At 40.9% G+C, this 25,725-nt stretch overlaps 1 protein-coding gene across 1 annotated transcript in view; it reads right to left on the bottom strand.

Moving 5' to 3' along the window:
- Positions 1-25,725, bottom strand: part of SLC38A9 (solute carrier family 38 member 9) — a 191,350-nt gene that overhangs the window by 15,816 nt on the left and 149,809 nt on the right. The window contains exons 4-9 of the mRNA XM_089688079.1: positions 19,096-19,214; positions 18,450-18,513; positions 17,805-17,898; positions 12,237-12,407; positions 10,065-10,124; positions 2,956-3,150 (exon numbers count right to left, since the gene is read on the bottom strand). Of these exons, the coding sequence (XP_089544205.1) occupies positions 2,956-3,150; positions 10,065-10,124; positions 12,237-12,407; positions 17,805-17,898; positions 18,450-18,513; positions 19,096-19,214 (703 nt within the window). The remainder of the gene's footprint in view (positions 1-2,955; positions 3,151-10,064; positions 10,125-12,236; positions 12,408-17,804; positions 17,899-18,449; positions 18,514-19,095; positions 19,215-25,725) is intronic.

Raw genomic sequence — 25,725 nt, 5'->3', positions numbered from 1 at the left:
CTTTTACTTTGTTTAATAGTCACTTAACAACTGGGCCTGCCTGACCGGATACCAAGTTTTATATGTCTCAGTGATTTCCCTGCAGTGGTGTATATTTTTAACAAATTCTCACCCTCTCTAATTTTTTTTGTGTAAACAGTGGAGAATCCAGCGAACAAATGTGACACCATCATTTTCCTTTACTATAGCTCGGGCAGACGAATTGGTGGGGATATCACCAATCCTCAAAATATATATACAGTGCTCAGCATAAACAAGTACACTCAAATAGATTTTTCAGAAAACCTTTACTTTCCTTTCAGAATCAACATTTTCTATGAGACACTAAACTACAAAATACTCCCACAAATGTCGGCCATTGATTACAAACAAGATTTGTCCACACAAAAAGTATTTCTCCTAACAAATTAATTCAAGACCATGTTGCAAAAATGAATACACCCCAATGAAAGTCTTCAGAACAAAGCTAAATTTTAGACAAAAAAATCCTAATTAACAAGAATTCAACTACAGGCGAGTCTAATTATTCATTAAACGGGTGTCCAGCAGACAGTTGTTTATAAAAGGGTGTTACTTAAAGAAAACCCTTTCCCATTTCATGCTGTCAGCAATGACACCACATGGAAGAGAAATGTCACAAGGCCTGAGAATGAAAATAATTTATTTACACAAAAAAGGTGAAGGCTACAAGAAGATCAGCAAAGCTTTACTTATCAGTCAGAATACTGTAGCAAAAACAATACAAAAATTTAACAAAGATGGAACTAAAACCATCTCACAGAGACGACCAGGCCGTCATTAGCTACAGATGTAGAAAGCCAAACTGGGGTGATTGTTTACAGTGACACAATAGGACGTACACTGCAGAGGAATGGCATTCATGGGTGTCGTCCACGAAGGAAGCCCCTCCTAAAGCCCATGCACAAAAACCCTGCCTAAAATTTGCCAGGGCCCATGCTGAAAAAGAAGACAACTACTGGAACTCTGTACTGATGAGACCAAGATAAATGTTTTTGGAACTGATAGCTTCAAAACTGTATGTGGTTGCAAAGGTGAGGAGTACAAAGAAATGCATGGTGCCTACAGGGAAACATGGTGGTGGCAGTGTCCTTCTGTGGGGCTGCATGAGTGCTGCTGGTGTTCGGGAGCTGCATTTCATTGATGATTTCATGAATTTGCAGATGTACTGCTCTATATTGAAAGAGGAGATGCTATCATCACTCCTTGCTCTTGGTCGTCGTGCACTTTTGCAACATGACAATGATCCAAAACACACATCTAAGGCCACTGTTGCATTTCTGAAGGACAACAGCATCCAGGCTCTAAAAGAGGCCGTTCTTGAAGAATAGAAAAAGGTAGATGTTGCAACATGTCACAAACATGTTCATTCCATGCCTAAAAGACTTCAGGCTGTCCTTACAAATCATGGAGGTCATACAAAATACTAGATATAGTAGTTTTTGTTGTGGGGTGTATTCATTTTTGCATCAACTAATTTGAGAAAATTAAAGATTTTGTAATCTAAGTTATACTATAAACCTTACTTTCATGTAATGAGCTAAACAAATGTTCTATAAAACTCAGTTTTGTCTAAATTTTGGAAATTGTTCTTGTGTTCATTGAGATATTGATTAAAATCTTACTTTTCAAAAAGGGGTGGACTCATTTATGCTGAGCAGAATACTCCTCAATCTGACAACCATATAAAAGGGGCAAAATATCAACTTTGGAGAAAGCTTTTCAGGGTTCTTTTACAAGGGTTTTTATTGAACAGGACAAGATTGCACACAGTACAAGTGTAGACATGTGAGCATTGAACTAATGATCAGTTAAAATAAAGAACTGTCTGGTATTGGGGGAGGGGGGGTGCACCGCAGATATTGGCTACCAACAGATGCTCTGCACAATGTCTCATTACAAAGATGTGTTAAAGACAGACAAGTCCATAGTAATGCCTGGTACACGCTATCAGTTTTTTTGGGTTTTTTTCAACCCAGGGGCCTGAAAAAAAAAAAAAAAAAACTGAAGAGCTTGGGAGGAGCTTGCTGTACTAACTACCAGATGTTAGTAGAGAAATCTCCCTGCTGAGCTTTTTTTTTTTTTTCTTAATAATCTTTATTTTCAAGCAAAGGTCTTCATATACAGAAAAAGAAAAAAAAAAAGAACTAACATACATAGAAGTGCAGCTAACAGTGTTAACGTGTCATGGGTAACATTGAATTTAACATAGGCATCAGGGTGAAATTCTCCGCAAAAGTAAATACACAGCACAGGTCAATCAGCCATCATTTGGCTTATGCTGCAATGAGTACCTCAGAGCCATGAGCAACAAAGTAGGGACAGAACAAAAAAAAGCAAGCAACAAAAAAAAAAAGATAAAAAAAACCCCACAAAACACTCTCAACAGCTCTGTTAAGTAGGAAGATCTACAATAAAGGCTGGCTCATAGGTGTGACTCGGGCATAAACATACAAAACCTTAGGTTTGGATAGCATACGGGGGGGCTGTTATGGGTTGCGAGGTCCCCGAATAAAGTGTAGTGAATTTATGTAGCCCAGATGGAATAAAACTTGCTGCATCGGTCCTTGCATGTGGCCATCCATTCCTCCTCCATTACATTATTCACCAGCTTGATCCATTCGGCTTGAACAGGAACCTGAGACTTTTTACAATACATTGGGATCAAGCGGGGTGCTGAGTTCAAAAGAAGGTTTCCATTGAACTGGCCGATATTTGGCCCATGTGTATGGGGCCTAAGGGTCAAGTTTACAGTAGCAGAAGTATAATGGGGGGGAAAGGGGAGTGTTTAAGATATTGTTTTAGGAGAGTTTTATAGTTAGGAATGGTGGGAGAGAGGGTAAGGGAGATTGTAGAAGCAAGCAGCCAGAGAAGCAAGAAAAAAAAATAAGGAAGGTAAAGGGTGTGGAAGTATGGATGGGAAGGACAGGTGTATACCTAAGACATTAAATTTGGCAAAAAAGGACGGTGAGCGGAAGTTGAGAAGAGGCAGAAGTATGATGATCAGATAAAGCGGAACAGTATTTGTTTTATTCCAACACATCTGGAATAGTGTGAATCCTGTAGAATTTCCAAAAATGAAATCCACCGTTTCATTTGATGGTGTGGAGTCTCCATTATTTGGGCAAATGACTGTAGAGAAACAAAGAAAATACATATTATACACCTTTATCTATCCAATATATCATAAAATTATTTTTTTTTCAATGCAGGCTAAAAATAAAATCATGGCTCCTTTCTGCACTGCCTGTGCAGAATCATAGTTGAATCTTGTCCATATGATCTCTCCCATTTCATGTGATTTCAAGAAAGAAATTAAGTCCATCTATAGGAATGGCCAATACCATCCTTTTTCTTAAAGTGGTTCTAAGGCTTAAGGTTTTTTACCTTCATGCAAACCTGTGTGCAGCATCCCCCCCTAATACTCACCTAAGCCCCCTCTCGATTCAGTGATGTGCAATGAAGTACTCCCTCTTCTCATTGGCAGAGACAGAAGCAGGAGCCATTGGTTCCCACTGCTGTCAATCACAGCCAGTGACCCAATGAGAAGAGAGAGGGGGCGGGGCTGAATGGACACACAGTGCAATGGGTGGCCCCACAGCAAGCTGCTTACTGTGGGGGCACCCAACAGGAGGGAGGGGCCAGGAGAGCCTGTGGAGGACCCGAGAAGAGGAGGATTGAGGCTGTGCAAAATCACTACACAGAGCAGGTAAGTATAGACATGTTTGTTATTTTTTGTTACAAAAAAAAAAAATTGTGCCTTTAGAATCACTTTAAGCTGGCCATACACGTTGAGGAGTCTCTTATTTAGCTCTAGGGTCTAAATGAGCAAAATATATGCAAATGGATGGCAATGCTGGCTATTGTATTCTGACAACGGACACTAGTGCCTGCATCTGACTGCAGCCCGCAACCACATCATGGCTGCAAGATTGATTCCTCTGCCTGGGGTAAGTGAGCTGAGCTTTGTACTGTGCTGAACTCTCCCCATCTCCTTCCCTATTATCCCCCTTCTCTCCCCCTCCCGGTTTATGTACAGATAACACTCAGGGACAACTTTCACATTATCGGGAAATGACTGACAAACTGCTAGTTAGATAAACTAATGGAGTTATTATTCACAAGTTTGTGATACTTCTTTTTAACCCCTTCCTACCCAGCCCCAGCACCCCTTTAGGAACTTCACATGTGCTTTGGTCTCTGAAGAGTGATCTGCATTTGACAGGCAGTGAGGAGGTGTTTTAACCCCCAGAAACCTACACTAGAGCACTGCAACCGCATGCATCGCACGCACTTGTGGGGTGCTTGCAGAGCAGGTTCATTCACTTGAATGGGTTACGTTCAGCAGGCACAGTGCCCACAGAAAGCAACAGCAGATATCATTCCTGCCATGGCCACAAAACATCACAGTGGCAGTTTGTGTACATTCCAACCTTGTGTTGCCAACCATCAGTAAATTTACAACCAGTTTGCAAAAAAAAAAAAATGACACTTTTCTCCTATCCGTAAATGTCTGTGGACAGGAGAAAAGTGCCCCTAAAAAATCCCCTTGTCATGGACTCAGACCTCTGCCAGACTCTGATGCAAGGGGGGATCTCTGCTGGATTCTCATGTAAAGAATGGACTCTGCTATACTCTCATGTAAAGGGGATTCTACTGGACTATCATGTAACGGGGGACCTCTGCCGAATTATGTTGTAAGGGGGGACACTGATGTAAGGTGGTGTCACTCTGGGGACACTGATGTAAGGGAGGACACTGCTGTGAACGTGATGCTCATCCTGACTGCTGCACTCCATATGTTGTTTTGTTGATTACTTACACATGACCCCTGCACTCTGTACATTATGCACATATATACACAGACCTGACCAAGGTATGCATTGTCTCTACAGTTTTAAATGAAGTTCTTCTTTAAGGTAGGCTCAGTAAAGGCAGCCTATACACTGGCCATTTTTTTGTGTTCAACAGCTGGTTGAACAAAAAAAAACCCCAAAACATTACTCATTTCTCTCATCCACAAATTCAGTCTGGATAGGGGAATCACTCCCGCTGAGGCATTGTGTTCTGACAGCGAAGAGACTTCCATGCCGCTAGAATACACTGATCAGTGCTGCCAGCTATAGCCAGCGATGTTGATCATGCATAAAGTTTCCTAGAGGCTGGTTGTACAGACATTGAGTTTGCCAATACATGGATCAAAATTCTTCTGGTTCAGTAGGGACCAGTTGAATTTTGATCCATGTATGGCCGCCTAAGACAAAAATATCCTTTTTGTGTGAATAAAAACATATGAACTGGAAAAACAATTTAAAAGAAATGATCCTTTGTCCTGAGGTTTGTGTCTGTGAGACTGTCAGTTGTGGCGTAGTAATTACTACTATGGTACAGGTGTGCATTGTATAGACAGGCACCGATTCTTTTCAATTCCCCTTTAAGACCTTCCCACTAGCCAGCCACAGAGCTCATTTCTCTGTTCTTTCCCAGGGTGCTCCATGTCTTTCATAATCATACTCTTGCTCACATTTTGTCATCTTGTTTTGACTTTTTAATTGTAAAGCCAGTCAGATTACTTATCAGTATTGTTAACCACTTGCTCTCCAGAGGATTTACCCCCCTTCCTGACCAGGCCATTTTTTGCAATACAGCGCTGCGTTACTTTAACTGATAATTGCGCGGTCCTGCAACGCTGCACCCAAATGGAATTTATGTCCTTTTTTCCCCACAAATAGAGCTTTCCATCTGTGCTATTTGATCACCTCTGCATTTATTATTTTTTGCACTATAAACAAAAAAAACCGACAATTTTGAAAAAAAAACAAAACAATATTTTTGACTTTTTACTATAAAACATATCCAGTAAAAAATTTAGAACAATTAAAATTGCTTCATAAATTTAGGCCAAAATATATTTTGCTACGTCTTTGCTATAAAAACAAAATCATAATACCTGTAAATTAATTGGTTTACATGAAAGTTATAGTGTTTACAAATGGCAGTATATATACTGGAATTTTTATTTTTATTTATACTAGTAATGGCGGCAATCAGCAAATATAGTGGGACTGCGCTGGGCATTCTGACACTGGGGGGAACTGACTGCTGTGAGAATACAATAGCCCAGAAGGGGGAGGATTCCTTCATACATACAGTTTGAGACAATGGAGGGATGTGGGTTAACGCTCAAAATCTACAAAAACAGGAATGTCACACTTTCATGCAGTAACCTTTTAACCACTTGAGGACCAGGCCTTTCTGACACTTTTTGTTTGCAAGTAAAAATCTGTATTTTTTTTTACTAGAAAGTTACTTAGAACCCCCAAACATTGTACCGTATCTTTTTTAGCAGACAGCCCTAGAGAATAAAATGGTTGTTGCTGCAAGTTTTTATGTCACATGGTTTTTAAAACGGCAGTTCTGCAGGTATTGATCGGGTATTCTGACAGTTAACACTTGCAGCTGTGAGACTACAACAGCCCAGCAGGGGAAGGAATCATTCATCCACACTGAGAATAGAGGAATCTGTAGGATTTCAGCCTACATGTTAAACAATGTATGGGCCAACCTCAAGTCCTGGTCCACAGCTCCAGTGCAGTCAAAAGGCAAAATGTAAACAATGCACTGCTTACAATAGCCTGGGGAAGTGATGACAGTTCTCAAAGGCCACCAGGACCATCCGCTGATGTCTTTGGAGTGAATGCCTACATTATTCTGGCATTGCAAATTGTTACTGGGGTATCTTCCTGCTGCAGAGAATGTGGACTGAAGGTGCATATGCAGCACAAACGTTGCTAATAAAAGGTCAGTAATGGGACTTGCTGCAAGCTTTCTTTAAAGTGTAAATTCACCTTTACGAAAAAAAAAAAGCACACCATGCTGTTTTATATGTGTTGTGACATGGGGTAGTTAGCTCTCGTGGTAGATGCGTTTATACAGCGAGTTTTCTCCATGCCAGAAGTACATTTCAGGGCTTTTCCTGACCACTTTTTTTTTTTAAAAGGAAAGCAAAAGTTCACAAAAATATCTTCTCACGCAGGGGGAGGAAATAGGAAAAGACAACATTCAAACCTCTTGACACACTGTATCAGACCTGTGGCTCAGGTCTCATGCCTTGGTCTTCCAGACCATCCAGCACCTGTCTCCAGTGCTAGTACAAAAACATTGTACCTCTTTCAGCTCAGTGGAACCTGTCTCTTGGCTTCTCTCTCTCAGACTCGTGCCTCTGGCTTGGGGCACCTATGAACCCCTGGGTGAGACCCCGTCTCTTGGCTTCTTTCTCTCAGACTCATGCCTCTGGCTTGGGTCACCTCTGACCCCCTGGATGAGACCTGGTCTCTTGGCTTCTCTCTCTCAGACTCATGCCTCTGGCTTGGGGCACCTATGACCCCTGGGTGAGACCCCGTCTCTTGGCTTCTCTCTCTCAGACTCATGCCTCTGGCTTGGGTCACCTCTGACCCCCTGGGTGAGACCCGGTCTCTTGGCTTCTCTCTCTCACTCATGCCTCTGGCTTGGGGCACCTATGAACCCCTGGGTGAGACCCTGTCTCTTGGCTTCTTTCTCTCAGACTCATGCCTCTGGCTTGGGGCACCTATGACCCCTGGGTGAGACCCTGTCTCTTGGCTTCTTTCTCCCAGACTCATGCCTCTGGCTTGGGTCACCACTGACCCCCTGGGTGAGACCCGGTCTCTTGGCTTCTCTCTCTCAGACTCGTGCCTCTGGCTTGGGACACCTCTGACCCCCTGGGTGAGACCGTCTCTCAATTTCTTTCTCTCTTACAATCACTGACTCCTTCAAGAAGGTGGGGCACTAACTCCTAAATTTCTTAAAAACAGCACAAACCTGTACCATTAGTAGGCTTGTTTTGTCAAAAACCAGGCCCAAACTGCCTTCTCACACAGTGGCATTGCCATTCCAAAGTGTATAGCAGCATTTAAAAGAAACCTTCTAAAATGTTCTGCAGCCTGTGATTGCTCTGTTCCCAGTTATTGTAGGGATGGAGCAGCCATCGGGACCAGCACTCTAATGCCAGAGGAAAGAGCACTGTCCTGTTTTTTCAGGCCATACATGTTCAGTGTGTAATCTCTCCTGTCCCTTCTGATGAGCTCAGAAGCTGCATCAAGAAAGCATGCACACTGCACATGTGCAGCCTGAAAGAGCAGGATGACGCTCACTCCTGTAGCACTGGGGAGTACTGGTCCCCACCCTACAATAACTCAGGATGGTGCCATCGCAGGATGCAGAAGATTTTAAGGAGGCTTCTTTTAAATGTGGTTTTCTCATTGTGGAAATGTTATGCTCTTTGCTCAGGAATGTATACAATTTGCACTTGAGGGAGATCGTACTGTGAATGAAGACGCACTACACCTGCATTTACACCATAACGTAACATAAGCACAGCGTATTCCTTGTAATTTTGAAGCATTTTTTCAGGCATATTTCAGGTGTTTTACAGGCATGTTTGCATATGTATCAAGCTTCAGGCATTTGTTTCCTGGTATGGCCAAGGGGAAGAGGGCAGTTCTAGGTAAAGAGAAGTTCTTCATGTGCAAAAATATACAGACTGTTTTTCTCAAGCGTTCCCATGGAAGTCATATGGTCAGATATAGGGAAATGTGCAGAAATGGTGTGAATGAGACCAAGAATGTTTTCATAGCTTCACAATATTTCTATGCGATTTCATCCACAGAACAATCGCCCTCTATTGCAGTGTTAGACTGTAAAAAAAAAGTGCGCTAAAGCTAAAACAATGACAACACAAAATGTATGTACTAAATATTAAAAAAAACATATATTCAAAATATTAATTAAAAATAAGGCACTTTTTAGTGAACTGACTGCTTTTGATATACTGTAAATACTGCATAAGATATTTCAGCCTAGGCTCACACTTTTGCAGATGCCCAATGCTGCCATCGATTCTTAATGGGAAACATTATGGAAAAAAAACTATTATTTTTTTGCTTTGGTTTTGTTATAAAATTTTGCTAATAATTTTTCTTCATCAATTTACATTTTTGGGGTAAAAGTAATATTATTTAGTCTGTGTGAAAGCTATAGAGTCTACAAACTATGGATATATATTTGAAAGTTGATCAACTTAGACCCTAAAATGCATACACAGGTATGATGTATGGCGGTGATCAGGACATTAGCATGAGGTATGGTGGTGATCAGGATGCTGGTATGGTGGTGATCAGGACGCTGGTATGGGGGTTATCAGGGCACTGTTATGCGGTATGGGGGTGATCAAGGCACTGGTATGCAGTATGGCGCCAATCAGGGCGTTGGTTTGTGGTATGGCGCCGAGCAGGGCGTTGGTTTGCGGTATGGCGCCGAGCAGGGCGTTGGTTTGCGGTATGGCGCCGAGCAGGGCGTTGGTTTGCAGTATGGCGGCGTGGCTGGCACGGCAGTTTTTGAGTGTACAACCACCCCTCCTACTGCCTGTAAAAGTGACCCAGCAGCCAATCAGCCACTCATATCACTTTTACAGGTAAGGGAATCGCTGGCTGAAAATTTTAATGCTGGGGTTATGGCTGACATCTGCAGCCATGGCCTCGATATAACCACTTGAACACAATGACGTGCATGTATGTGGTTGTGCGTCAAGTGGTTAAAGGTTTTACTGTATTTGATAGTCAGTTTTGATTGAGTTGACATGCCTATCTTTTCACAATGGAAAAAATACCTTTTAGAGATGGAGGTTTTTAATATCTAGATATAAAGCTAGGTTCACATCTATGCGGGACTGTGTGTAAATAACAATTGGTCCCACACCCACAGCAAAACTGCACTGATGTTTAGCAGATGCATGCCATTAATTCTTACTGGAAAAAGCAGCTGGTTTCCCGTGCGCTGAATGCATAGCATTATGCGGTTTTCCTGCAGCTTCAAAGAAGGTGCAGGGATTTTCTTCCCTGTGTTTCCCACAGGTACAGAAGCATTCAAATGAATGGACTGCTGTGCCCACACAAACGCAGTCACAGCAAAACTGCAAAAATGTGAACCTAGCCTAACTAGAGGAAGTCATGTTAACAGTTCTATCTTACCTTTATCACTACCGTTTGTACTTAGTCCCATCTCCGTAACATTGACATGATTTACATAATCTGAAACAGACAGTCGTTTTAGAACATTACTATTTACATAAAGAAGAAAGAAAAAACAAACAAACATGTTTCCCATCTAATTAATGTGAAAAAAATGAACAACCTACCGGATCAGTGACCATCAGAAACCGCTATTTAGTAGTAGCAAATTCACATATGTAATCTGGGGTTAACAGCCATTCCAATGAATTATGATTTAAGGTGGAAGTCTAGTCTAATCCTATCTAATCTTAAACCTGCTCCCACCCCCTATCACAATGTCCCATACACACGATAAGAAAATCATATAAAAATTTCACGGAACCACTGATTGAACAATTTTCTCTTCGTTGATGAGCAGGAAGTTTTAACCGATAACGATATTCTGAACAAAAAACTCCGGTTGCACAACAGTGAAAAATGTTGTTTCGCATATGAACGAACAATTTTCTATTTGGTGGTATGACGGTCATACGAAAAAAATCTATCAAGCGCTATCACACATGAGCGAAAACAGAAGATGACTCGGATGTTTATGTCCAAGGAATCTTCGTAAACACGAACGAAAAACCCAAATGTTAACAGTAGATTGGCCTAATGAGATAATGAAACCAGAATTCTGCATATTATATTTTATGTATCACTATTTATGTATATAGGTAATGTAATAAACTATATTATACTCATTGCTGGTCATTGTGTATATCACTTGTTCTGGCCGGAAGGTCGTGGCTACAAGGTCACACGCACACTGCATCACTTCCACTTGTACGGAAGACGTCAACACTACGTATTGCCCGACGAAACAATTTTTTTAGATTGGTTAATGTGGGCCACGATTTCAACCAACGAACAAACACCTCTCGGTCGTCAGGATGACCGATCGGTCGATTTTCTAATCGTGTAGTCCCACTTTAAGTCCTACGCAAACTTGCCTGTATGGGAAAGATATCTATACTTACCTATTCTAAGGGCACTCTGGTCTGGTCATGTGACTGGCTCCCAGAACCAGCTTCAGGGGAGAATAGAGATCACCGACAATGGCTGCAATTCCTGGACGTTGACGTCACCCATAGGCTTACTATGGGGTATCCATTGTTGCCTGTCCCTCCTCTCCCCTGAAGTTGGGAGACGATCATATGACTGGACTAGAGCGCACAAAGAAAATTTCAATATAGATATCTCTCCTCTACAAGCTAGTTAGTATCGGAACTTAGAATGGGGGTGGGAACAGGTTTAAGATCAGATAGAATTAGCCCGGACTTGCACTTTAAATATAAAACTGAGGAATATTTGAAAGGAAAACCTCTGCATTGTTCATTGCAATCACAGTCGCTTCGACATTTGTAAGGTGTGTTAAAAAAGACCAAAAAGGTGATTAGCTGGTAAGGCAACAATTTATAACGTTTCATTTCAGTACTTCAAATATTGAGCTCATTATGATTCACGACTGCACAACTGTTTTTAATCAATTTTTTAGTGTTTAAAACTTAAAAAAAAAAAAAGAAAGAAAGAAAGTCGCAACAGGGGAAATTAGAAGAGATTCATAATAAAAAAAGTCAAGTATGTACAAAAAATATTACACTAAATTGAAAGGAACAAAGTGGACTTCATTTTAAACATTAATGAGCAGGGCCTATATACTCTAACCTATCACAAAAAAAAGTTGTGTCTGATTTTAGATATGCTGGGGTGCCTTGGGTGCCCTTGATTCATTGCAATGCAGGTTAATGACAAAACGCATGTTAACATGCACAATTTACCACACAAACATGTGCCCTTATATTTTGTGTGGATGGAGGACAGGCCACGGTTTGACAGACTTGCATCATCTGTAAGGCTAGCATGTTGTTACAAAGACAGAGAAGCAGCAATTTGTCTGAAATTGTCTTTTTAGCTGCCAAAGATGCATTACATTCACAGAGCACATTTTCTTCCTAAAAAAATTAAAATGCATCCAATATGAAAACTAGAAAGTAAAACCTCCTTACTGAAGCATCTCCTCCCAACCTTGCATTTCCTTCATACCCTCCCCCTCTTTTCCAGAACAGATTCCCAAATTAGCACATTTTCTTCTCTCATATACCCTGGATAAATGAGAACCTTCATAGACATATGACATTTTGTACTTACTATAAATAAATTTCCCAGTATTAAATAGAAAATTGGACATCAGAACCCAATAGACAATCATTGCTCCAACGAGGGACACCAGAGAAAACAGGAGGCTGGACCACCGACCAAATAAGCCAAAATAGTATTGGCAGACATCTGGAAACTCCCAGGTTGAGGTGTCAATAGAGGCTGCAGAAGGCATGAAAAAAAAAAGAAAATAATGTCAACAATTTTTCCTGCAACATGACTCGTTCAAATACAATTAGGTCCATACATATATGGACACAGGCACAATTTTCATACTTTTGGCTCTGTATGCCACCAGAATAAATAAAAATGAAACAATCCAAATGAATCTGAAGTGCAGACTTTAAGCTTTAATTCAAGGAGAAGAACATAAATATCAAGTACAATTGTTAGAAACTGCAACCATATTTATACACAGTCCCTTCATTTTCAGGAGCTCAAATGTAATTGGACAAATGAATATAATCATAAATAAAATGGTCATTTTTAATATTTTGTTGAGAATCCTTTACTGGCAATGACTGCCTGAAGTCTGGAACCCATGGACATTACCAAAGACTGTGTTTCCTCCTTTCTGACAGGCTCTAACTGCAACTGTCATCAGTTGTTCTTTGTTTGTGGGGCTTTCTGCCTTTGGTTTTGCCTTCAGCAAGTGAAATGCATGCTCAATTGGGTTGAGATCAGGTAACTAACTCAGCCATTGCAGAATATTCCACCTCTTTTCCTTCAAAAGCTCCTGGGTTGCTTTTGCAGTGTGTTTTGGATCATTGTCCATCTGTACTGTGAAGCGCCATCCAATCAACAAGCTGTATTTGGCTGAATCCGGGCTGACAGTATATCTCTAAACACTGCAGAATTCATCCGGCTGTTTCTGTCTTCTATCACATAAACAATAAACACCAATCACCCAGTGTCACTGGAAGTCATGCATGCCCATTCCATCACACTGCCTCCATCATGTTTTACAAATGATGTTGTGTGCTTTCGATCATCAGCTGTTCCAAGCCTTCTCCACACTTTTTTCTTCCCGTCATTCTGGTACAGATTAATCTTAGTTTCATCCATCCAAAGAATGCTTTTCCAGAACTGGTCTGGCTTTTTTAGATGATTTTTGGCAAAGTCTAATCTGGCTTTTGTATTCTTTAGGCTTATGAATGGTTTGCACCTTGTGGTGAACCTTCTGTATTTGCTCTCGTGAAGTCTTCTCTTGATTGTAGACTTTGACAATGATACGCCCACCTCATGGAGAGTGTTCTTCACTTGTTTGGATGTCGTGAATGGGTTTTGCTTTACCATAGAGAGGATCCTGTGATCATCCACCACTGTTGTCTTCCATGGACGTCTGTCTTTTTGTGTTGCTGAGCTCACAAGTGCATTTTTCTTTCCTCAGAATGTACCAAACTCTTGATTTGGCCACTCCTAATGTTGCTGCTATCTCTCTGATGGATTTGTTTCATTTTTGAAGCCTTACAATGGCCTATATCACTTGCATGAACAGCTCCTTTGAGCCCATGATGTAGGTTCACAGCAATAGATTCCAAATATAAATACCACACTTAGAATCAACCCCAGACCTTTTACCTGCTTAATTGATGAAGAAATAACGAAGGAGTAGCCCACACCAGCTTTTGATTTAATTGTCCAATTACTTTTGGCCCCTTGAAGAAGGGGAGATGGCTACTCTTAAGAGCTGTAATTCCTAAACCCCTCCTCCAATTTGGATGTACATACCCTCAAATTAAAACTCAGTGTGTACACTTTCAGCCCATATCCATTAAATAAATATAGCTTGAATATGCTTTGCTAAATACCTGAAAAAAACTAAAATTGTGCCTGTGGATCTAACTAGTGCTTGAGCAGTGATCAATACAAAGCTTGGAATGACTGTACAGGTCTTTCAGCAGACTGGAAAATCCTTATCAAAGATCGTACAACTGTTCACATATTTCACAACAAAAGGAGAATAACCTTTACAGCAACAAATATAAAGAAAACTGTTGGTACTCAGTGTCATCTGTATCTAGTGTACATGTAGTGTGACGTGTACATACAAAAACCTCACACTGGAAATTTGTTCTACATTCTGCGAATACACAAATTTTCAAGCTGGTCCAAGCAGAATCCAGCCAAAAATAACAGTTTCAAACAGTTTCAGATGCTAAACAGCATGATATGATCGACACGTGACCAGATGTCTAAGGCTGGACATATATTTTGCAAACCACGGAGAGCTATTGTGTTCTGCCAGCAGAGAGCCTTCTCCACCAGCAGAACACAATGATCATTTTATGGTACACCATTTGTTGCAATTGTCCCAGACTGGACAGACTGGACAGCTGTTTACTTTTACAGTGGAATATTTTCTCAAGGAACTATAATACTTATTTCTATTAGCTGAACATGATTTGTGCTTGCACCATATCACTGCAATCTGGGAAGAGCGGTTTAATTTGTTATATGAAATCCATTGCCATTACATTATTTTTTTTTATTACAGGGAAACCAGTACATTATTAGCTGTACAGCTCCAATCTACCTTGAAGAAAGATTCTTCGGTCTCTTTTTTGGATATCACTTACTTATATCTCATGTTTATCAATGAGGTTTCCCTGACAATGGAAAACTTGTGCCTGGAAGGATTCTCATTTTTTAAAAAATTAATGTGGCACTTTTACAGAAATACACACACACAGAGCGGGTAAAATAAGTATTGAACACGTCACCATTTTTGAATATATTTCTAAGGTGCTACTGACATGAAATTTGCACCACGTTGGTAACAATCCATACATACAAGAAACCAAAACAAGTTCAGAAATTTAGTTGTGTAATAAAATGGAATGATACAGGGAAAAAGTATTGCACACGATAATTGAAATGTATTTAATCCTTTGTACAAAATCCTTTGTTGATAATGACAGCTTCAAGATGCCTCCTGTATGGAGAAACTGGTTGCATGTATTGCTCAGGTGTGATTTTAGCCCAGTCGGCCTCTTCTATGAACTCTGATCTTTAGCTCTTTCCATAGATTTTCTGCTGGATTCAAATCAGGTGATTGGCTGGACCATTCTAGCAGCTTTAGTTTCTTTATTTGAAACCAATTGAGTTTCCTTGGCTTTGTGTTTGGGATCATTGTCTTGCTGAAATGTCCACCCTAATTTCAACTTCATCATCCTGGTAGATGGCAGCAGATTTTTATCAAGAATGTCTTGGTACATTTTTCCATTCATCCTTCCTTCAATGACGTAAAATTTGCCGGTACCATATGCTGAAAAACAGCCCCACAACATGATGTTCCCACCTCCATGCTTCACTGTTGGTATGGTGTTTTTGAGGTGATGTGCAGTGCCTTTGACCTCCAAACATGGTGTGTATTATGGCATCCAAAGAGTTCAATGTTGGTCTCATTTGACCAGACTATATTCTCCCAGTATTTCACAGGCCTGTCTAAATGTTGTGCACTGGATGAGAGGCCACCAAGGGACAGTCCACTGCAAGAGTGTAGTAGAGCACCAACTGCCTGGGGAGCAGAGGATTGGGTAAGTAAAAGTGCTCTACCATGCCCTAGACAAAAATTAGCAATTAACCCTTGCAGTACAGATGTAGACCTGCTGCAAGGGAAGACTTTAAATTTTGGGTACATATCAGCATTTGTATAAACCCTAAACCTTTTTTTTAGTCACAGAAACATTATCCAACAACAACTTCTGATTTTACAAGGATATGCTTGTTGTTCAATATTTTGACATACAACATACCAATTATCCCAATCATAATAGTAGAACCTAACCAGTTAATATTGCAAATACTGCAGTTGTCAGACAGCTAATAAAACAAAGGGTCCTACTGGACTAGAAGGTCCTACTAGGTTGTGAAGTCACAGAGGAAAGAACCACTGGAATGAGGATTATTACATGATGAGTGTGTGTCTGCAGTTTATTTCCTAACTGAACCCTTATATATTCTGTATAATTATAAAAAATAGTTACATTTCTTTTGTATTAGATGTACTGCTTATTAATAAATTACACTTTTAGAACTGGACCAGAGATAGCCCTTTAAAAGGAAAACATATCCCTAGGGATAGATTTACTATTAGCTACAAAACTGAGCTATATCACCCAATAATTTCATAACATTATCTCTGAAAAGGTGAAGATTAGCTCCAATATGTGATAGAAAATTTATTATAGTGAAATTAAAGGCTTGGATTGTTTTTCTTTTTAAAAAATAACAAACATATCATACTAACCTGCAGTGTGCAATGGTTTTGCACAGAACAGCCCCGATTCTCCTCTTCTCGGGTCCCCTGCTGGCACTCCTGGCTCCCTCCCCCTGGGCAGTGCCCCACAGCAAGCCAACTGCTATGGGGGCACTCATACATACTCACTCCTGAGTCACTGCTCTGTGTGTCTATTCACACACAGATTGTGGCTCAGATCCACCCCCTGCTATCTCCTTATTGGGTCACTGGCGGTAATTGACAGTAGGAGGAGCCAATGGCTCCCACTGCTGTCTAAGCCAATGAGGGGGGAGAGATCCGGCAGAGCCGCTGCTCTCGGGCACATGGCTGGATTGAGATGGGGCTCAGATAAGTATTGGGAAGGGGGGGGGCGCCTTCATGCAACTTTAAGGGACAATTATTAATGTGAAGGAAGTCCCCATAATAACATATTCATTTTGCTACCATCATCCCCTTGTTTATGGTGCAAAATCCAATTTAATTAAAGGGCAAAGTGTTGTAACCCATTGGACTTCAGATTTTTGTTTTGCCATGTTTATGGATTATCTCCTGGACTATAATACCACATTGGGCTCCCTCACCAAATGCAAACAGAAAACGGACAGTTACTGTCCCGCCTTCTCTGCAGTTATGAAAGGGTTACAGAGGATTACAGGCAGTATAACCTTTGATGTCCACACAGCAACGAGTCGATGATTGATAACCGATGATCTTTTACTGATAACATGTCAACATAGTACATGAAATGTGAACGTGAATGTGAGAATGAATGAATGTTAAAACTGAAATACAAACAGAATAAACAGACATGAGTACATATCTAACTTCCTAGCTATGTGCATAACATTCCACAGTACATAGGAAGGGTACTTACAGACTTTGGGGGTCTAATCAAGCCCATATATGAAGAGGGAACAGCATCCCACATCTACTTGCATAGTAGAATTTCTTCAGTCTGAAGAGATGAGGTCACTTCCTCCCAAGTTAGCAAACAGGAAGTCCCTGGCCTTAAAGGGGACAGACACTGCTGAATGCTAAAGAATGCCTTGTGTAATACAAGGCAGCACAGTTACAAATAAGCGTTTTAAAAATGACCTTTACACAGAGATAGCATTGTTGGCTCATATGGGTAAGAAATGTATAATCAGATGCCTAATGTTTTCTGGTGAAAATTCAAAAATATGTTTGGAGTAGCTTCAAACTTGGTGCATATTAATGGTATGAACAAAAAAACCCAGGATGATGTAATTCAGTAACCGTAATAATATATAAATATCAAAGAAAATAAATGAAGTTCAGGAAAGTATAAAACTCACTTATTGTCACTCGTGATTTCAAAACTCTGTAGCAGCAGTAAAGTGTTAAAAGGCCCATCAAGGAGATTATAACAACTCCAGTGGTGAATCCAGCCTGAAACATAAGAAGGGGGTTATATGTAGCTACCTTCAGGTGATTGGACAATGGCAAACACACAAAGCTGCAGGGACATTCCCTATTTCCTAACCAACCCCCCTCTACAGTCTCTTAAAGGAGAATGTATGAGTAAATCATACACACATTGGACTCAGAAGGAGATAGAGAATTGCTTAGTTTGTGTTACAACACGTCTGGAGACATTTGAAGCGTCAAAAGACAAACTTAATAAAACTTACTTGTAAACATCCCTTGTGACAGCAATAGGTACATGACAGGTACTCTTTATGGAGGGATCTGGGTTCTAAGACTCCAAATTCCTCCTCTGACCTCAAAAGCATTCAAAACACCAAGATCAGAGTTTTTGAATGCTTTTCGTTTTATTTTTGAAAATGGCGCCAATGACATCCGGTTCATTGTCAGGTCATCTCTTCCAGGTTACCATAGAGGAGACCCAATCAAAGCCAATCCCGGCTTTGTTTCAGTTTCCAACCAGCCGGAGAACATGCAGACTGGTTGCTCGGATCTCCCAGTGTTTTTGTGATTACCTGTTTTATGCCCCAGGGAATACTGAGTATCGATGTCCCCATCATGGTATTCCAGATCATAAATCTGCAGAAAATGTATTACTGTAGTTATAAACAAAGACATTATCATATACTTATATTGTAGATCTGTATACATTTTCAAAACTGATGGCAATAATTTTGGATCCTTGGAACCTTCTATTTCCTTTTGTAGAACCGAGGTAAACTGGACATGCACAGTTTAAATTGTTTTTTCTTCGTTTTGTTCAAAAGAAAAAAAATACAGATTCCTCCATCCGCACAACTGGATGGAGGAATCCCACCACAGAGACACTGTATTCTTACAACGGTGTATGTGGCAGCTGCTGATCGAGGAAAATATTTCCCTTCTGTCGAGGAGAGATGGACAGACACTGATCAAAATTCTGCTTGTCCCTGCTGAACCAGCTGGTTTTCGAGCAGTCTATGTCCAGCTTAAGTCAATCAGTAAGTGATAATAAAGATCACAAGATCTAAAGTGGCTTATTATTATTATATAGGATTTATATAGCACCAACAGTGTGCTCAGTGCTTTACAATATATGGGTGAAGGGATAAGTGCTCTATTAATAAATAAAAAAAAAAAAAAAAAAGCCCTCAGTCGGTAATGCCAGGTCTACAAACATACATTGTGACAATGCTGGAGTTCTTTTCCAAACTGTCTCCTCCACCAATTTTCAAGGCACTTCCAAGGGGACTGTAAACATAGGTCTCTTCAGGTGCAGGGATGACATGATCAGGAGCAACCTAAAAAAAACAAAAACTGAAATCGAACATACTGTGTCACAAAAAACAGGGTCTGTGCTTGATGACCATTTATTCCCACCAGAACTTCTCACCTCGCACAAATCAATGGGAAGCAGTTTGAAGCAGTTTGAAGCAGGTTAGAAACAAGTCAAATGCAGTTCAGAAGAGAATTGTGTATAATCTTAAATGCAAGTAGAATGTACCTAAAAGGAAGCTGCATTTGTCTATCAACACAAACTCCAGTTATTATATTTTTATTATTATACAGGACTTATATAGCGCCAACAGTTTGCACAGAGCTTTACAAAATGAAAGTAGACATTACAGTTACAATACAATTTGGAACAAGAGGAAACAGAGGGACCTGCTCATTATTGGAGCTTATGCCATATAGTGTTGGCATTCTGGGTACAAAAGCCACCGTCTTCACCAATATGTAGTCTGCATGTTTCCTTATTTTTGTTTGAATCATTATTTGTGTGATTATCCTCTGATCCCTTCACATTTACTGAACCCACATAACAATAAAACCACCAGGACACTAGGACCTGTCCCTCCCATATTACCTCTCTCACACTTCTGCTTCTACTAACATCTGGAGACATTTCCCAAAATTCTGAGCCGCCATCTTTTTCCTTTGACCAACATACCCAGCACCCCCAATCCACAATCTGGTTACTATTCCTCATCTTCCTAGAACTAGCCATCCCTTTTCCTGTACCTGTCTGTAACAAACTCCCCTCTGTCCATGACCTTTTTATCACAAACACCTTTAACGACTTGCTATCCTGAGGATTTACCCCCCCCCCCCCCCCAAAGACCAGGCCTCTTTTTGCTATTCGGCGCTGCACTATTTCAACTGTTAATTGCGCGGTCATGCAATGCTGTACCCAAACAAAATTTATGTAATTTTTTTTTTTTTTTTAACACAAATAGAGATTTCTGTGGTATTTGATCACCTGTGTACTTTTTATTTTTCACACTATAAACAAAAAAAAAAGACCGAAAACTTTGAAAAAAAACTATATTTTTTACTTTCGGTTATAAAAAATATATAGTAAACTCAAATTTATAAAAAGTCATAAATTTAGGCCAAAATGTATTTTGCTACATGTCTTTGGTAAAAGAAAATCCCAATAAGTGTATATTGATTGCTTTGCGTGAACGTTATAGCGTCTACAAACTATGGTATAGATACTGTAATTTACACCATATTTTTGCTATACAGCGCTGCACTAGTTTAACTGACAATTGCGCGGTCATGCAATACAGTACTAAAATGAAATTTACATCCTTTGTTTCACACAAACAGAGCTTTCTTTCAGTGATATTTGATCACCTGTGCGCTTTTTATTTTTGGCATTATAAACCAAAAAAGCTTTGAAAAAAAAAAAATTTGGAAAAAAAAATATTTTCTCATTTCTATCATAAAAAATCTCCAAAAAACCTCAAATTGTCATAAATTTAGGCCAAAATGTATTCTGCTACATGTTTTTTGTTAAAAAATCCTAATAAGTGTATATTGATTGCTTTGTGTGAAACATATAGCATCTACAAACTATGGTATAGATAATTGAATTTACACAGCTTTTACTTTCTGACTGCTCATCACATTTCTTGAGGTGCTAAAAGATGATGGTATGGCGAGTAAATAGATACCACACATGACATGCTTTAAAACTGTGCATGCATTGTGCAATGGCGACAAACAGCATACATTTTTAATATCCATAGGCAACGCTTTAAAAGCCTGTACAAGCTACCATTTTAGATTTACAGAGGTCCAGTGCAAGAGTTGCTGCCCATGGTCTGACGTTAGCGGGGGGGGGGGGGGGGGGGCGGTGGAGTTAGGCGGGGCACAAGGGTGCTTTTTTTTTTTTCATCACTTTTAATGCTATCACAGGGAATGCAAATATCCCCTATAACTTCAATGGGCATTGTCATATATTCTTTTTTGAGAGATCTGGGGTCCATCAGACTCTAGATATCTCCTCTGCCCTTACATTATTTAATCTCACCAAGATCGGTGTGCTGTTCTCCTCATATTTGTTATTCAACTGTGCATTGTATCACCAATTCTTATTTCACCAGGTTTGTTTCTATGTCTTGATCTGTTGCTGCCATCTGCTGGCCAGAATTTGCATGCTACATGCCTCTGTTCTTGCTAGTAAAGTTTTTTCTCTGCTGGGCGTGGTTTTAGGTAAGCCTTGGTTCTGGTCACTTCCTGCAGCCATTTTATGTGCTTTATAGCTGTGTGACAGGACATTCAATACCCTGGGCTTGTGAAGGCATCAGTTTTTGACCAGCAGTTAGCCTCAGGAAAGATATCACAGGACAGCATCAATACCTCTACTACCTTACAGTATTGTATCACTGTTTGTCGCTGTATTTGGACCAAATAAACCCACGCTGATTTAATTCCTGTGTAGACGTTTGGATCCATCTAACCTGAGCATCTGCCGGTCCGGTCCACTGCTTGGATACAAAGGTAGGAAGTTACACAGCCATTATCAGTTATACCTTCATTCGCCTTCATGTGGGGACAGAACAATCGGTGTGATCAGATGCTTTCCCAATTTGCAAATGGCGCTGTTTATGTATATCCTACGAAACTGAAGTGATGAAATGCCTGTAACTTCCGATTTCTTAGACTATAGAGATGATTGGCACCATTCCGGTCTCCAGTCAGCTCTATGGTCAGCTGGCAGAAACACGGGTTGCATTCTCAGGTTCCCCCAATAGCACGGGACTGCCCAAGAAGGCCGTGGAAGGCAGCGGGGGAGGGGGGGCATCGTCTCCCGCTGCTTGTAAAAGAAATCCTGCAGCTAATTAGCCACCAGGATTGCTTTTAAATGAAAGCAGATCGCTGACTGCAAAAAAAAAACCGATACCAGGATGATGCCTGCAGTTGTAGGCATCATCCTGTTATAACCATTCAAAGTCCAGTGATGTACAGTACGTCGCTGGTCCTTGTTGGGTATATATGCTATGTTTGTTTTTTTTTAATGCAGCCTGTGGGCTGAATGAAAAAAAGAAGAAATCTCTGCCAGAAAAATTGTGTAGTATGCCCACCATTAGAATATACCTCCCTGCATCCACCCACTTCTAATGGTGGGCACACATTAGGTCGCACGGTGCCAATTCCAAGCTTGTACAAATGTCTAAATAGTGGCACGATTGAATAAAAATTGTCCACGTATAAGTGGTACCCTATATGGAAAAAGGATGACACCAAGTCCCAAACTATCTTGTCACTACTCCCCATGTAGTCTGGGCATCCGGGGGAGGGGGTCTACATGACATCTTGACCCCATATCTGGCACGCTTGCTAGGGAGAAATTGTTTGAATGCAAAGCGGCCAAAAAAATGAATTGACTCATCAATGCAGATTTTTTGCTGGGGCATATAGACATCTGCAAATTTTTGGTTAAGGTGATTTCCAAAGGGCCGAATTTTGTGGAGCCGGTCAAATTCAGGGTCACCCCGAGGACGACAGAGTGTATTGTTGCTGAAATGCATAAAACACATTATACTCTCATATCTATGCTTGGCCATGGCAACAGAGAACATGAGCATATGATGAATCAGGTCTGTGGACCAATACAACCGTAATTCATTTTTTTTTTTTTTTAGTAATGCTCATGTTGATAATTAGGCCCCAAAAAAATTTAAATTCGGAAACCGTAATGGGTTTACATGCAAACGGTCTGGCAAGGTTTGAATTTGGGTTGGCAGCAATAAATTGTTGTGCATATAAAATGCTTTGATCCACAATCAATGCATACAGATCTTCCATGAAAAACAGCTCCAAAAAAGAAATCAAGGGTAGTAGTTAAATTTGCAGTTTCCACCTGAATTCTGAACTGGGCAGTGAATGGGGGAAGTACGGGTGCTGCAGAATTTGTGGGCTGCCAATCGGGATTTGCAAGCACATCCGGAAGGACACTAGGGGCTCTACGGGCTTGTGTGCAAATTCTTGGTGGTTGTGGGACAATACTTGTGCTCGCCACTGTACCAGCTTTTACTGCACTTATGGGACTCGCCACGTCACCAAGTGATACTGCAGTGCTGGTATGTGAAAGACCAGGATGTACTAAGCCACTGGTGCTCGCCAGTTCACTAAAAGGTAGAGCGGCACTAGTACTGGCACTCTGCTGCATAAGAGAGTCATCAAAATTTACCGGCAAGTGCTAGCAGAGATTAGGCCTGATTCTGCAAACACTGCGGTTTTGTGTGCAATGTATCAAGTGACAGTGACCTACAGACACTGCACTTGCAGGGGGAGAAGGGGGGAAAGCGTAGGGGCTAAACGCAGGTGCTGGCAGATGTCGGAGCTGATCCTGCTAATGCTGTGTTTTTGGGGAAACTATACTAATGTGAACGCTGGTATAGTGCTGACCTGATCAAAGATATTGATCCGTTCAGACACTATACTAGCAATGGAAGTTTGAGTATGAGTGTGTTCCTGGCAATCAAAGGGTTAAATGTGATTACTGGTGTACTGACGGGCAATCTGCCATCTGGGAGGGGCTTGAAAACCGCGGAGATACGAATTACGTATATATACGTGATTTTGCGCACCCGTGCCGCCCTGTAGCAATATTTCTGCTATAGGATGGTAAGGAAGCAGTTAAAGAAATTATTTGTGTTACAGCGCTGTTATTTTAACTGAAAATTGCACATTCATGCAACGCTGCACCCAAATTATATGTATGTCTTTTTTTCCCCACGAATTGAGCTTTCTTTCGGTGGTATTTGATCACCTGTGCGGTTTTTATTTTTTTGTGCTATTAAATAAAAAAAGACAATTTTGAGAAAAAAAAACTACCGGTATATTTTGGACTTTTTGCTATTAAACATGTCCAGTAAAAAAAATGTCTGCGACGTCTTTGCTAAAAAAAAAAATCCTAATACATGTAAATTTATTGGCTTACGTGAAAGTTATAGCATTTAAAAATGGCAGTATAGATACTGGAATTTTTTTTTTCTTACACTAATAATGGCGGCAATCAGCGAATTATGGCGGCGATCAGCGACTTATAGCGGGACTGAGGCGGACATTCTGACACTGGGGGGGAACAGACTTTGTGTCACTGACATCCCCAGTGACACCAATACAGTGATCAGTGCTAAAAAAAAAGCACTGACTGTACTAATGGCACTGTGGAGGAAGAGGTTAACATGAGGGGCAATCAAAGGGTTAACTGTATGTAGGGAGTGTTTTACTAGGGGGTGGGTGCTTCACTGTAAGCACACTGATCGGGATGGCTCTGCTCAGCCATCCCGAGTACTGTGCCTAAACTGAAAAGGAGGGGGGCTCTTGGTAAACAATGCAGCCCTCCTCCCTGTCGGTGAACACCGGTAATCACCGGCCAGGACCCGGTGATTGACAACCGGGGCCGATTGGCGGTGTGGGTAGGGCGGGCACGCGCCCCCTACCCAGAAATGCAGAATCACATATATATATATATATATATATACACACGTGATCTTGCGCACAGGGGCCACCCTGTAGCAGTAAATCTACTGTGGGTGGTCCTAAAGCGGTTAACCTACTTGCAATTACGGAAACCTGGCTTCATGAATCTGACTTTCCCTCTCCTGTAGCCCTCTCCCATGGTGGTCTCCTCTAGACTCACTCTCCCAGGCCTAGTGGATGGAAAGGAAGTGGAGCCTGAATCCTCCTATCCCCTTCAAAGCACTTTCCAGGTCCTTCATTCACCTCCCTTTCTGTCCCTCTCCTCGTTTGAAGCTCACTATAGTCGTCTATTCTCTCCAGTTTCTTTAAGAAATGCTGTGATTTATCGGCCTCCTGGACCGGTATCAAGCTTCCTGGATGACTTCTCTGCCCGGCTACCTTATTTTTCTCTCTTCTAAAATTCCCACAATCATTTTCGGTGATTTCAACATCCCTGTTAATCTTAACACACCTGCTACCTCTAAATTTTGGAGCCTAACCACTTTTTTTGACCTAAAACAATGGACGTATGCTTCTACTCACTCTAATGGTAACTGCATCGACCTTGTATTCTCCTACCTATGTACTCCTTGCAGCCTCACCAACTTACCTTTTCCCCTCTCTGATCACTCCCTTATTAGCTTCACTCTCTCCTTGGCTTTCTCCATGTCTTCCAACTACCGAACAGTTACCCGTAGAAGCCTTCACTATCTTAACCCTTCTATTCTTTTTTTCTGCAACAGATTATCTCTATGACAAAATCGTAGCCCTGTCCTGCCCCAACCTTGCCACTTCTGTCTACAACAGTTCCCTGGCCCCCCTCACTACACACAGAATTAGGACCCGACCACTACAGCCTTGGCAAACAGACAATACCAGATGCCTCAAAAAAACATAGCTGTGCTCTTGAGCGTTTATGGAATAAGACCCAGCAAAACTTTGACCAATATAAAGCTGACCTCAAACACAATTACTGTCTCCACACTGCCAAACAGATATATTTTATCACTCTCATTAACATTCTCTCATGCAGTCCCAGTCAACTCTTTTCTA

The sequence above is a fragment of the Staurois parvus genome, unplaced genomic scaffold, assembly GCF_062004578.1.
Source record: "Staurois parvus isolate SC_StPar_1 unplaced genomic scaffold, SC_StPar_1.0 ptg000445l, whole genome shotgun sequence".
Taxonomy (NCBI): domain Eukaryota; kingdom Metazoa; phylum Chordata; class Amphibia; order Anura; family Ranidae; genus Staurois; species Staurois parvus.
The sequence above is the reverse complement of the archived record's forward strand: the minus strand, read 5'-3'. Positions and strand labels throughout refer to the sequence as shown.